Here is a 12,724-nt window from a genome sequence, read left to right as displayed (position 1 = left end):
ATTAGTAGACTTTCTACCTTCTCTTTGCCTCCCTCTCTCTGAATATAAAATGAGGATACTTGTATTTCCTTTTAGAATTGTGATATGGGTTAATTGGGACAATATATTTAAAAGATCAAAATTATCAGGACCCCTTTCCTTGCCCTCCCAATGCCACCAATTTCCAACGGCCCCTACCCACCCAGCTAATGGTAATCTAACCCTCATGGGAACGCCCACAACACTTCACCTGTCCCTCATGGATTTCACTATTTTCTGCATTGGGTTATTCACTCATTTAACAAACACTTATTGAACACCTACTATGTGTTAGACTTACATAGTTTTTTCTTTTTTTCTTAACTAGTCCTTGAGGTTGGCGTCTTTATAATATTCGTATCCCCCTCTCCACTCTGCAGATAGTGTTTGACATTAGTGCTTGAACAAGAATATACTAGTTTGGTATTTGGTAAAATATCACTATTTTGTAAAACTGGTCACTGTATTACCCAGGCAATATCTGTATCCATTTTCATATGTGTCCATATCCTCGAAAAGGATTACATGCTGGAGGTTGTGCTTATATGTAATTCCAGTGCATAAGACCATCATCATCTTATTCCTCATTATTAAATAAGTATAATAATAATAATAAGAGTAATAGTTAACATCCCTGAGACTATACATGAAGATGAGTATTCTATTCCCATTGTAACGCGAGGCCTTGGGGTAGTTCCTGCAAGAACAAAATGCGGTTTTTCAAAAAGAGGTGAATGAACAAATGGGCTGTAGCCATGTCTCTGTAAAATTACATTAGCACAATCTAAGCAGGTTTTCAAAGAACTGTGGTTTATAAATAAAGACTCTCTCATATATACAATATCATGGCTAGATGAAATTCTAAAGTTTCAGGGGAAATTACACAATTTCAAAATGAGGCTGTGTGTACACAACACCAAGCCATCCAAATGAAAGCTTGAGCAAATCATTTAGGAATGTGGTCCTTACTAGCCCAGACATTTCAAGTCGTTATTGGAAATATGTAATGTGGTTCTGACACTATTTTACTTCTGTGGATGAACTGTACTATAGTGGAGTCTCGCTTTAATTTGGTGCTCCTGAAGAACCGCAGGCTAGGAAACCAGAAAATCGAACGAGTTAGAACTGTGTTTAAAGTAAGAACAACTAGGCTCTTATAGGGTACTCTCATTTAAGGCTAACGAGAGTATCCTATAAATAGAAGTAAGTGGAAGTGCATTGCTTTTACAACTATTTTGAGTTCTCTCTCCAAAATGGAGGTCTAAAAGGAAACAGAACGCTACGAATTTCCCATGTAACACGAGCAATGCTGTTAGATTTCCTTTCTTCCCCACTGCAGAGTTTCCTTAGAGAAAGAAAATATAAGACTTCCTCAACAGGCTCCTGAGGAGTTCACCTGCACCAAGAGACCTAGCTGGTACTTGGTACCACGCAAGACCTGAAGGAGAAATGGAGTCACGAGCAGACTGTCCACGAGCCCTCGAAGTCCAGAGATCCCGAAGGAGTTCCGTGTCTGGGCTTCCTTCATGGTCAGCACTCGCAACCTCTTTGGGGCTCTCGGTAGGCACTGCCCGCAGCGTTTCAATTAACTTGGGAGGAGGTGCCGGGCAAGACAGAGTTCCCGACCAGGTCCTAAGGGCGGAGGGACTGAGACTGGACATGTGCCAGATGTGCGTTCTGGCCTTGGCTGGTCTGACCATGAGCCTGAATTTGTTTTTTGTTCTTTATCCATTTTTGCTACAGTGATTGATATTAATGCACATCCAGGGTTCCAAGGTCTAATCTCTGCGGTTCTCCTCCTGCCTTCCCTTTTCTTCTGGAACCATTCGGAAAAGGGCACATGAGCACGTATGGGAGGCTTGTTGCCCAGTGTTTCACTGGAAGAAGGCGGTAGAGCCAGATGTGCAATGGCTCCTCTGCCCCCGCCACCCCCAGTGAAGGATATGCCTCCCAGAGTCCCACACGACACACATTGGAGAGAAATGGCTTTCTAACTGAACTCCAGATCTGTACACTGTGCTATCCCACATCCAAGTCAAAATGCCTGTCCAGATAAGACTTCCAAACTGGCCAGGTATCACCTCTGATTTTTACTGAGCATCTTTCAAAAAAGAGTCCTTTGCAGGACTAGCGAATCCCAGGCCTGAGAACTGGACATGGGTTTCTGTGGCTAATTCAGAAGAAAACTCCCAATAATTTAAATCCAGGTATCACATAGTGTTTCGACTGGAGCATATACATTCAGAACATTATAACAAAAGATAGTAGGTATGTTATTTAACAGCACAGAATAATTTTTTCATGTAGTGAAAATAGTGTAGCAAGAGTTAATGCTGTAAAGTCCACAGCACTGTCAATCATAAGTAAACTTGATGGAACTGGTTCAGATAGTACTCAGGCGATACTAAAGGAGCCACTATGAAATCATCCAAGACCCGAGACACATAAAAACTTTACTAGTCATCAATGATATAAAGTGCAAATAAGTTCGTCTTATAAAGATCCCCAAATCCTTATGCTTTTGGTCTGCAAGCCATAAAACAGTGCCCGACAAATTTTAAGTGATATTTTCATTAATTATGAGATTTTATAGTTTTTTGCAAACTGTAAGTTAGATATTAACAAGGCGGGGTAAGAGGAAACCCACTTGTACTGAACGGGAGTTCTCGTGTTTTGTGCAAACCCACGCGTCAGCCAAGCCGGACTTTCGTGCTGAGCATCTGCTAGAACTGGAATGGACTGTTAACCTGAAGATTATTGTCATTTTCACATCGATTAAAGTAGGATGCACAAAGTTCACAAACTAATGGAAAATTATTCCAGCTGTGGCTCTGTCTTGTGCAGGAAACACTTTGGGGCGGGGGCGGTTGGGGGAGGCATTTGTACATTACTGCTTTGGTGCAAATGACACTTTGTAATACAGTCATAATACAATTCCCATTACTACTATCACATATGCATAATCACCATGAAAAAGTCTGACCAACACCCTCGTATATAAAACTTTCTGACTTATGTTCTTCAACTGGATGCAGTGATGGTGTAGACAACCCAGGGCTTTAGTGGAAAGGGGGACAGATTTTCAGGTGTCTACCATCAGGAACAAATAGCTCCCAAGAAGCAGGAATTTGCTTTCAAAGAATGAATTAATTTTTTTTTTAACGTGACTATAAGATTATGACTCCAATTCTCGTTTTCTAAAACTTATAGAAATCTCTTCAATAAGCACGCTCACCTACCTCATAGTACAAGGGGACATTACCAGCTTGAGGTTTCTTTGCCTTTTTAGATGTAGTTCCAAAGACTGCATTTGCTTCGTTGATCTGTAAGAAAATTAAATTCAGCTATGACGAAAAGGGAAGGCGTTAATGAAGAATACTTAGATACATGTAACTTGCTAACACCTAGGGGCTGGAAAACCTAGCGAGACAGAGCTGCTCATCGACAGGCGCTTAGCAACTGCATGAGCATGCGCCATTGGCAGGCCTTGTCTACGCCGCCGGCCCCCGGGCTCTGACCGCTAGGATTCCCTGTAGACTTCATTTTCTACGGTAGTAATGGACTTCCCTGGAACACGAAATAGTCTCGTCTTTCATTAAATAATTCATTTAATAAGATCATTAAATAATAATTAAATAATCAGTATATAATTAATTTAATAATTCCTCATACGACCTAGCATGGAGCCTGGTACGACCTCGGGAAATTTTTGTTGAAGAACCGAATGTTGAATGGGCAACGTTCACAGACCAAAAAAAAAAATTCTTTCAGATTAAACGATCCGAATCTACTCTAGCTAAGTGTTTGTTGAAAATAATTCACTGAAAGTCACCAAACAGCCCTAGAATATGATAGTTTTATTATTTTATTCTATTATTTTAAGGGAAAACAAGTCTTCAAGGGGATCAGGGGTAGGGAGGGACAGGTACCTGCTGGAGAATGTCCTGCCATGATATCACACTGAAGAGTTTCCGCTGAGGGGCCTGGACAGCGAGGGTGAGGGCTTGAATGAGAACAGTGTCCTCGATTTGGTTTCCAACTACAAAGGCGACGTAGCCCTTCCAGTCGTTCTGTGACAAAAGCAGAAGGGATCAGACTCCAAACACTCCTGGCTACTTAACTGTGTGTCAAAGGCTTCCACTAAAAAATGGGGGAATTTTCCTGTAAACCTTACTTTAAAGACAGAGCTGACCTTGTGGGTTCCTGATTCAAGTAGACGCCAGGCGGCAGTATTGTGCCAAATTTCTTGCAACTTGACCAAAGAGCAATTTTCTTGAGAAACCAGGCCTTTTATTTTAAGGAAGACAATTTTAAAAATGACACACTTTTACTAGAATGCTGTCCACAAATAATTTGGTGTTGGAAAGCAGCAGTTCATTCAAATGTTACAAAAATGTACTTTAGGATATAATCTCAAAAGCAGAAAGCGTTTTTTTTTGTTCCCTAAAATTGTGCTAGGAACATGCTAGGAGCTCAATAAATATTTGTTGAATACTGAGTTATATTGAATTAGTTGCCAAATGGGCTTTTATATGAGGTAAAAAATTTATCCCCGAGGTTGTTTTAGTAACACATCTTTTCCTCCTAATGTAACACAAGAATTTCATTGTTAATTCACAAATGAGTTCTTTTCATTTCTAAGAAATAGGCTAAGATATTAAAGCTGCACTCAGAATCTTGCATCGAATAATTTAAAGAAAGGTTACTAAAGACAATATTCCTATTCAGTAATTCCTTTCTCTCTATTATAACTTCTGTTGGGAAGGAGCAATTCTCTTGAAGAGATTAAGAATGGAATTCACTGAGCAACACACCGTGTGGTGCCGAGCGAAGGGCCAGACTCATGCCGATCAGGCCTGGTGCTTTGGGACCAAACGATCTTATGGGGAGATGGCTCAGCAAACATGAGAAAGATATCGGGAAAGAGAGAGAGCAATGAGGGCGGGCACTCCGGCTGTGTGAGCTCTCTAGGCCTTAGTTTCCCCATTTGTAAAATAAAGGGGTTGGAAAGGGCTACATCAGCTTCCCTCTAGCTCCACTCGAGAGGTTTGATTCAAATAGAGTAAAACTCCCGCCTTGGCGGATTCCAAAACAATATCTAAGATTTGAAAAGATTTTACACAAATTTAACAAAATGCATAAATTTTTGTGGTTTTCTCTAATTTCTCTCCAGTTTATTATCAGGGTAATGACAGAACTAGGGTATAGATGGAAGAAAAGACCTTAGTGGAAATTCTTCCTTCCCATCAAATAGTGATTGTCATTGAAATTCTCTTCTCTCTATGGAAATTTACTAACAACCTAAGAAAACCCACCCGATTTTCATTGCTATCACCAAAACAAAAACCACACATAGAAGCACAAAAATGTATCTTTTACCTATAAAAAGCACATGTCTGTGCGTATGTGTATGCGCATAAATATAGCCCTATTTGTTTCCCTCTGTTCTACTGAGTTGAAAACCCATTCACCTGTTGTTTGCTAATTCACCCTAGGAAGATTGGGCATCTGGTTTTGAAATTTTCTGATTCTGAAAAGTAGGTATGATCTTTAGAATGAATGCTTTAGAGAAAAATGCTGTTACCACGAAATGACCTTTCTTGCATGGGAAGCCTTACTTTTTCTCTTGTCTGCTCTCTCAGTCAGATATGCAACTATAATCATGCAAGGGGGAAACGCGCTTTCATTTGCACGGGAAGGTACACGTGCTCCTTGAACAGGCAATACCTTGAAGTTCCTGTCAGTCACACTTTCCAACACCAAGGATTTCGATGACCACTTCTACCCCCTTACCCCACACCCTACCGCAAATTTCCTTGCCAATATTTGAAAACTAATGGTGACAAGAAAGGGCTGCCTCTCGGCTCTTTTGGAGACAATTCAGAAAAACTGTAGATGCTGGCATTGTAGGCCAGCGTCCACCCGTTAGTATCTGCTGTTGAAGGCAGGTGCTGAATATTTCGGACCAGGAAAAAAAGAAGGGAAGAAGAGAAAGGAACTAACAATGATTGAAAAACACCATGTGCCAGGCCTATGTTATCTCATTAAATCCCTAAGTAATCTCTTTAAATAGGTGCATTAGCACTTTATAGATGGAAAAACAGAGGCCCTATGAAGTTAAAAATCTTGTTAACGGTCATTTTGGCAAAAACTGCATGGAGACCACATACGGGCTTGCAATTTTTTGATCATTTCAGAACAATTTTGAGAGCAAGCCTTTGGGGTCAGAATGCCTTTCTATAATCCTTAAATTGCACCTAATGGCTATTTCTGCCATGGTAAACGTACTAGATGAAGATTTATATCACATGTCAAAGTATATAAAACCTTCAAAAATAGATTACGTATTAAATCCTTAAAACACCACAAGATTACTTTTTTATAAATGATAGTTTTATAGAGACTCAAAGAGGTTAAGGACATTTCCCAAGGCCCCTTCTCTCGAAGCCCAGTGCCCGTCGCTTTGCTCTAGAGCACACCTTAGCACAAGGTCTGTCCCTCCGACTCGTGGCACTGCACCGAAACTTCTGGGACTCCTGCCGTCGCCCTGAGGCAGCTCACCTGGGCTAGGGCAGGTCTGCATCTGCTCAGGGTCAGAGATCTCTAGAGGCCTGCGGGGCAGCCAGGGCACGTCTCTCCTTGGAAGGGCCCTGGACAGTCCCACTGAAGCTCGGTTTCCCGCCTGCCCCCCAAACTCCTGCTCCAGAAATCGGATCTGTTTGGCAAAACAGGGCTGCTGGAAGACTTCGTGGGCATCATGGCTTAGTGTCTAAGCACACGGCCGCGCCCAAGTAAGCAGGGAAGGGACTGGTCAGACAGTAAAGACGCGAGGCAAGGCTGCCTGCAGAGGGTGCACGTGTGGGCTGCTGCACCAGGGGGCAGCGAGAGGCCAGGAAATGCTTCTCAAGGCGTATTAAGAAGACCCGGTCCGCTATGGTCTGCGACTATCATTTCTGAGTTTTTCTCTTAGCATTTCAGGATAAATGTAGATTCCAAATCTCTACTAACTGGCAGCAGTTTTAGAAATAGGAAGATTTGGGGGGGGGGCGGAAATCAAGCACAAATTAGATCTGGCAAAATACTGCTGGAAACACCCCTCCACTCGTATCCCACCCAACATGCAGTCAACAAAGTTCTTGAATTTGAGTTCACCGGGCAGCAAGAAAAATTTCGTACAGACAAAACAAAGGTTGACCATGGGGATAACTGAAAGCACAGTGTGTGTACCCCGATTTACCACACTCATGAGTTGTGCAGTGAGTGAATTTGTTTAAGTCAGTGTAATTAGTAGCCTAAGCCTAGAGAAAGAAAACATCAATCATTTTAGAAAAACTACACTGGACATATCCATCGCTGATGGAAATGGGCTTAAGTCTGGCACACCTCAAACGCCTCAGGGAGTAGAGCCCGTTCTCCAATGCCAGGAGCCACCTACTGTATACCGTTATTGCTGAGTCTTGCCCTCTAGTAGTTATTGATCGAGTCATTCAAAGGATGGAATGAAGTCGCGTATGGACACAATCCATTACCTTTTATTTACTTTACCAGTCTCACCTAATTTGAAGCCTGGCAGGAGGGCGTCTTAACCCAAACACTTACACACTAGACTCCTAAGGCGAGAAAGTGTTCATGTAAATGCAGAGAACCTGGCTGTCTCACATAAGCCTACTGTCCCAGAGACACGGGGTCGATTTGTAACTATTTTTCTTTCATATATCGCAAATTCCCCAAATTTTATTTAGGCATTCCTGTATTCTAATATAATTACAAAAACCCTTTTAAAAACAAGTAAAAGGTAGCTTTCGGGCGACGGGATTGAGATTGCTTCCTTCTGCTAGCACAAGCAATCGGCTGGTACGGGGGAGGGCAGCGGCTACAGGACAAGAATGGTCTCTTCTGCTGCCTTTGCCAGACAGACCCGAGGTGAGATTCCCACAGTCCTTCACTCAGAACTGACCAGAGCCTGACGAGCTCTAGGAACCAACAGTGGTCGGCATCTCTATCTGGAGAAAATGTATAAAAGCCTCAAGTAAACACTTTTTTAGTGGAACACTGAAAAAGCCATGTTTTGTTAAGTTATTTAACACTGCGCAGATATGCAAACCTGAACTTTATGTCAATACTCCGCTGAAAGGATAGCCTTTTTGTTAAGTAGATTTACTGCCAAACGAACAGAGCTTTCTGAATGTCTTTCCCACACAAGGTTTCTGCTTCGAAAGGAGCCTTGGATCTCCATCAGCAAGGAGTGTTAGTGTGGGCTGTGGGCCAGCAGAAGAAATATTTTTATTACATACAACTGGCTGCTATAATTGTATTTGTTAAAAAGGAATTCTAACTGTAAAATAAATTGGAAATATAGTTTTAAAAAATAGGTATGCATTGTTATACAATTAATGAGAACAATACAAACATCCAAGATGTGCGGTCATTATTTAACTCCTTTTACTGCCTTTACTAAACAAGTACTTATTACAGACGTTTCTCTAATTATAGGTTCCTCACAAGACTATACTTTAGTCCCCCCTTATCGGTGGGGGACACATTCCAAAACTCCCAGTGGATGCCTGAAACTGCGGATAGTACCAAGTCCTGCATATAGGATGGGTTTTCCCCCACACACATGCCTATGATAAAGTTTAATTTACAAATTAGGCATGGTAAGAGATTAACAACAAACACTAATAATAAAATAGAACAATTATAACAATATACTGTAATACGAGTTATTGAATGGCTTTGGGCCATTATTAAGTAAAACAAGGGCTACTCAAACACAAGCACTGAGATACCGAGACAGTCGATCTGAGGCTAAATGGCTCCTGACTGCCAGGCAGGTAGGGGACACAGTGTGGAAACACTGGACCAAGGGAGGATTTACGTCCCACAGGGTGGAGTGGGACAGCAAGATTTCATCATGCTACCCAGAATGGTGCACGATTTAAAATTCATGAGTTGTTTATTTCCGGAATTTTTTTTTTTTTTTTTAAATATTTTTGGACTGTGGTCGACTGCGGGTAACTGAAACCACAGAAAGGAAAACCACGGATAAGGGGGGACCACCACAGTTTGACATATTATCATCGTGCTTTTATAAATACTTATTATTTGGGAACTGGTTCGCATGGCTGTCACATTTTCTTAACTAGACTATAAGCTCTTTAGGTCAGATATCATGTTTTATATACTTTTGCACCTTATGGTGCCCAGTAATGAATGGGAAATAAAGCAGGATTCTCTATACATAAACATCTGTTGATGGATATTTTATTTTCTTTATTAGTTTCAAGTATATAGTACATTTGATTAGACATTTATATAGCTTATAAAACAATCTCCCTAATTGCGCTTTCTCTCCTCTGGCTCCCCACCTAGCCATTACATTAATCTAACTGCATTCCCTATGCTGTTGATGGATATTTTAAAGCAACAGAGAATATGCTTGGGTATGGGATTTGACCCTGGGAACCACAGAGCGCTAGAATTGTAGCGTATCAGAAAACGGAGGCGTACACAGTCCACAGCCCTGAAGTTGTTTAGGAGGAAAACGGACTGTACCTGATCTAACACAGTTCATATCGGGGGTCAGTAACAGTAAGAGTTTGGGGACTGTACCTGATCTAACACAGTTCATATCGGGGGTCAGTAACAAGAGTTTGGGGAGTTAGGCCCTGCAGCCACTCCTCTGCTAAGTCAAGTTTCCCGGGAGTGACTCAGACAAACAGCCAGATGCTAGGCGTAGGAGCGGGCGGCTCCTCCAGATCGTAGCAAGAGGCCGAAGCTCATGTACTCACATGCTTGACTAGAAGAGCCTTCCTTCCAGCTCTTTCCTTCCTCCCACTTTCTCCCATTTTTCATCAAGATGGACCTTGACGGCCGGCTCCCACCTCCCGTCCACCTACTCCCTCTATGCTGCAAATTCTATGATTCTCTTTCAAGGTGACTTTGAAATTCTTAGAAGCTTGATTTCATGGTGGGAGAATATCAGGGTGGGGTGGGGAGAGCAGGGGACAGAGTGGAGCCAAGCATGGAACCAGCGATTGGGCCAGGATCCAGGAGAGGTCCACAGTCTAAACCCAAGGCCACCTCCTGCAGCAAAGCTGCCGTCCGCCCACCCTACGCCTCTGACCCCTGTCCAGGAGTGTGCCGGACCCACTGCTCACAGCAATCCCTGCCTCTGCTTGGTGAGGTTACGCTGAGAACCTGAAATTTGCTACCGTGGAAGTATTTAGACTATGGTGATGGCAAATGCTACAAAGCAGAGCTTCCCTCCCGGAGAGCAGGTTATTAATAATTTACCAGTGCATTAGGGCCCCATCCTAGGAAGGCCTCTGTGCCTAAGACTGACTTAGAGATGATTTTTATTGAAAAGGCCAAGGCTGCCTTGAAAAAATACTGAGAGCAAAGCAGATTCTCTCCATCTACTGCACCCCCGCCCCCAATATACAGTTGCGTAGCAGTGAGCTATGTGCACTGATAAGGGTCTGCTGATGCTATTTCAGGTGTGACCCAGCCTTAGGCACCATCCTTCAAAATGGGCTCTATGAAAAGCAGGTGACAAGGCAAGAACAGAGAGGCCACTGTGGGAGGCACAGGGCCAACCTATTCCAAGACTTTCTTTTCCTCCTGACCATCCCAGGGGTCTACCTCCCCACTTAGGATCTAAGCACTGGAGCCATTGTCTTAGGAGGTCCCCAGTCACTCCTTCCTACAGGTGACAGGACTCCCTCATACTTCGGTGGTCCTTTGGAGAAGCGCAGGCCATTAAGGCATAGTGGTTAAGAGTCTTGGCTCAGCAGACAGATGGCCTGGATTTGAATCTCGCTGACCAGCTGCGTGGCAAGTTGCTTACCTACTCTGTACCTCATGTGTGAGTGAGGATAACGACAGTACCTACATCTTGGGATTGTTTGAAGATTAAAAAAAAAGTCCTGCAGAAAGCCTTTCTGAGCACAGCACCCAGCAATAATCATATTGTTTTGCGGGGGCCTTTGCTCTTATTAGTCATTAGAACAAACATGGTTATTCCATATATGATGTTGAGAGCTTATGGGTGAACCAAGAAAAAAAATCAAATAGAATATACACAGTTGCATCATGAAAAAGCAAATATTAATTCAAATGACAGTCAATTTGTAAAGTAATATTCTCTTTGATAACAATAAACTTGTTAACTGATATATTTCTAAGATATTTCAAGTTCTTGAAAGAGAGGCAAAAATCATGAACATGGGAAGTTAAAAATTCTACAGGTATATAATTTTCAGAGCTTTGGGAGAAAATGTGAGGGTGGCAGGAAGGATCTTTAAGTTATTTTGCACCTGGTGTAGGTCTGTCAGCAACATTAACCGCTCACCATCTGTGAAGAAGGCATTAGTCAGAGCCAAGTAAGAAGTGCAGAGGCTGACTAAGGAGATGGACTCCGAGGCAGCCACGCAGAGGACTGGGCACCAGGTTAATGTTCATTAGAGATGGGGACCTGCTTACTTGGCTTAAAAATAAAAGAGCGTGGATCAGATGTTTGGTATTTGGATTGCAAATACGAATCTGGTTAATTTTATAGATACAGACCTAAAATACATATGTCAGGGCTAGTTCTTAAAAACGAAAGCAAAATGATTGACGTTTATTTTTGATAGGGAGCCTTAGTGCACCCCTCTCTCCAGATAAGGTGGGCTCCCTGGCCTGCTGCTATATTCTGGCCTCCCCCGAACCTCGGACAGGACTTTCCAGAATCCACCATCTCCTTCTCCTGGGTAGAAAAAAGTTTACACACATCACCTCCTACTCAGCTCAGGGCCTTAATAGTTGATTGTGGTAAGTGGATAAATAAACATGCCCCAAAGGCTTTAGCGAAGTAAAAAATAAAAACTTTTAAAAGTATTTTTTTTCTCCAAGCTATCTGCATTTTTGAAAAGGAATCCCAGTGACTCCTGGACTAACCCAAAAGGGATGCCCAGCTAACGGGGTATTTTAGACAGTGCCCTGGGCCAGTGGGAAAGGCTCCTCTAGAATCACACCACCTAGACGACTTCCTACCTTAACCGTGTGCCTGGCACAGAGCAGCAGTCAATAAATGTTTCTTGAACTTAGCAGCCAAAACCACACACTAAAGAGAGTTTTTACACAGGCTCAGCATGGGAGTGCCGTCTAAGTATGTGGCGTTTTATCAGCCGCACTTGGTGCTCTGGAAGGAACCATGTCTCGGAATCACCGAGCACTTGGATTAAAGAAAGAGTGTGGTCCTTTGATGCTTAGACAACACTTCGATGTCTTATATTCACCGATGAGGATTCAGTCGTCCAGAAGCATCTTTACTATACATGCACACACTATCTGCCTGGTTTTCCTAGTCTTCATAAATACTAAACGTAATCACTAATTAAAGTTACTGACTTCTGGTGTAAAGATGCAGTGCTCTGTAGTAATATCAAATTCTGTCTCTGTAATTTCTTAGCCAAATGACCTTGAATCTATCTTTGTGACTCAGTTTTCTCATTTATAAAAATGGATCTAATAGTAAAACTTTTCAAAGGCTATTGCAAGGCTCTAATGAACAAATAAATCTAGAGTCATTTCGTAAATTGGAAGCTCCATGCAAAGGTAAAATATTAATATATGCAAAGGAAATATTCCAGTTTCCCTTAGAAAGTTCTGCAAAGTGAGTTAAAAGAGATTACTTCTGTAATTTTAAATTTGTATATGTCCC

At 42.2% G+C, this 12,724-nt stretch overlaps 1 protein-coding gene across 1 annotated transcript in view; it reads right to left on the bottom strand.

Moving 5' to 3' along the window:
• The window catches only part of SPAG17 (sperm associated antigen 17), a 162,099-nt gene that overhangs the window by 136,907 nt on the left and 12,468 nt on the right, over positions 1-12,724 (bottom strand). The window contains exons 2-3 of the mRNA XM_011368749.1: positions 3,948-4,088; positions 3,258-3,341 (exon numbers count right to left, since the gene is read on the bottom strand). Of these exons, the coding sequence (XP_011367051.1) occupies positions 3,258-3,341; positions 3,948-4,088 (225 nt within the window). The remainder of the gene's footprint in view (positions 1-3,257; positions 3,342-3,947; positions 4,089-12,724) is intronic.

This window comes from Pteropus vampyrus, unplaced genomic scaffold (assembly GCF_000151845.1).
Source record: "Pteropus vampyrus isolate Shadow unplaced genomic scaffold, Pvam_2.0 Scaffold6, whole genome shotgun sequence".
Classification (NCBI taxonomy): Eukaryota; Metazoa; Chordata; class Mammalia; order Chiroptera; family Pteropodidae; genus Pteropus; species Pteropus vampyrus.
This window is presented reverse-complemented; position numbering and strand designations above follow the sequence as displayed.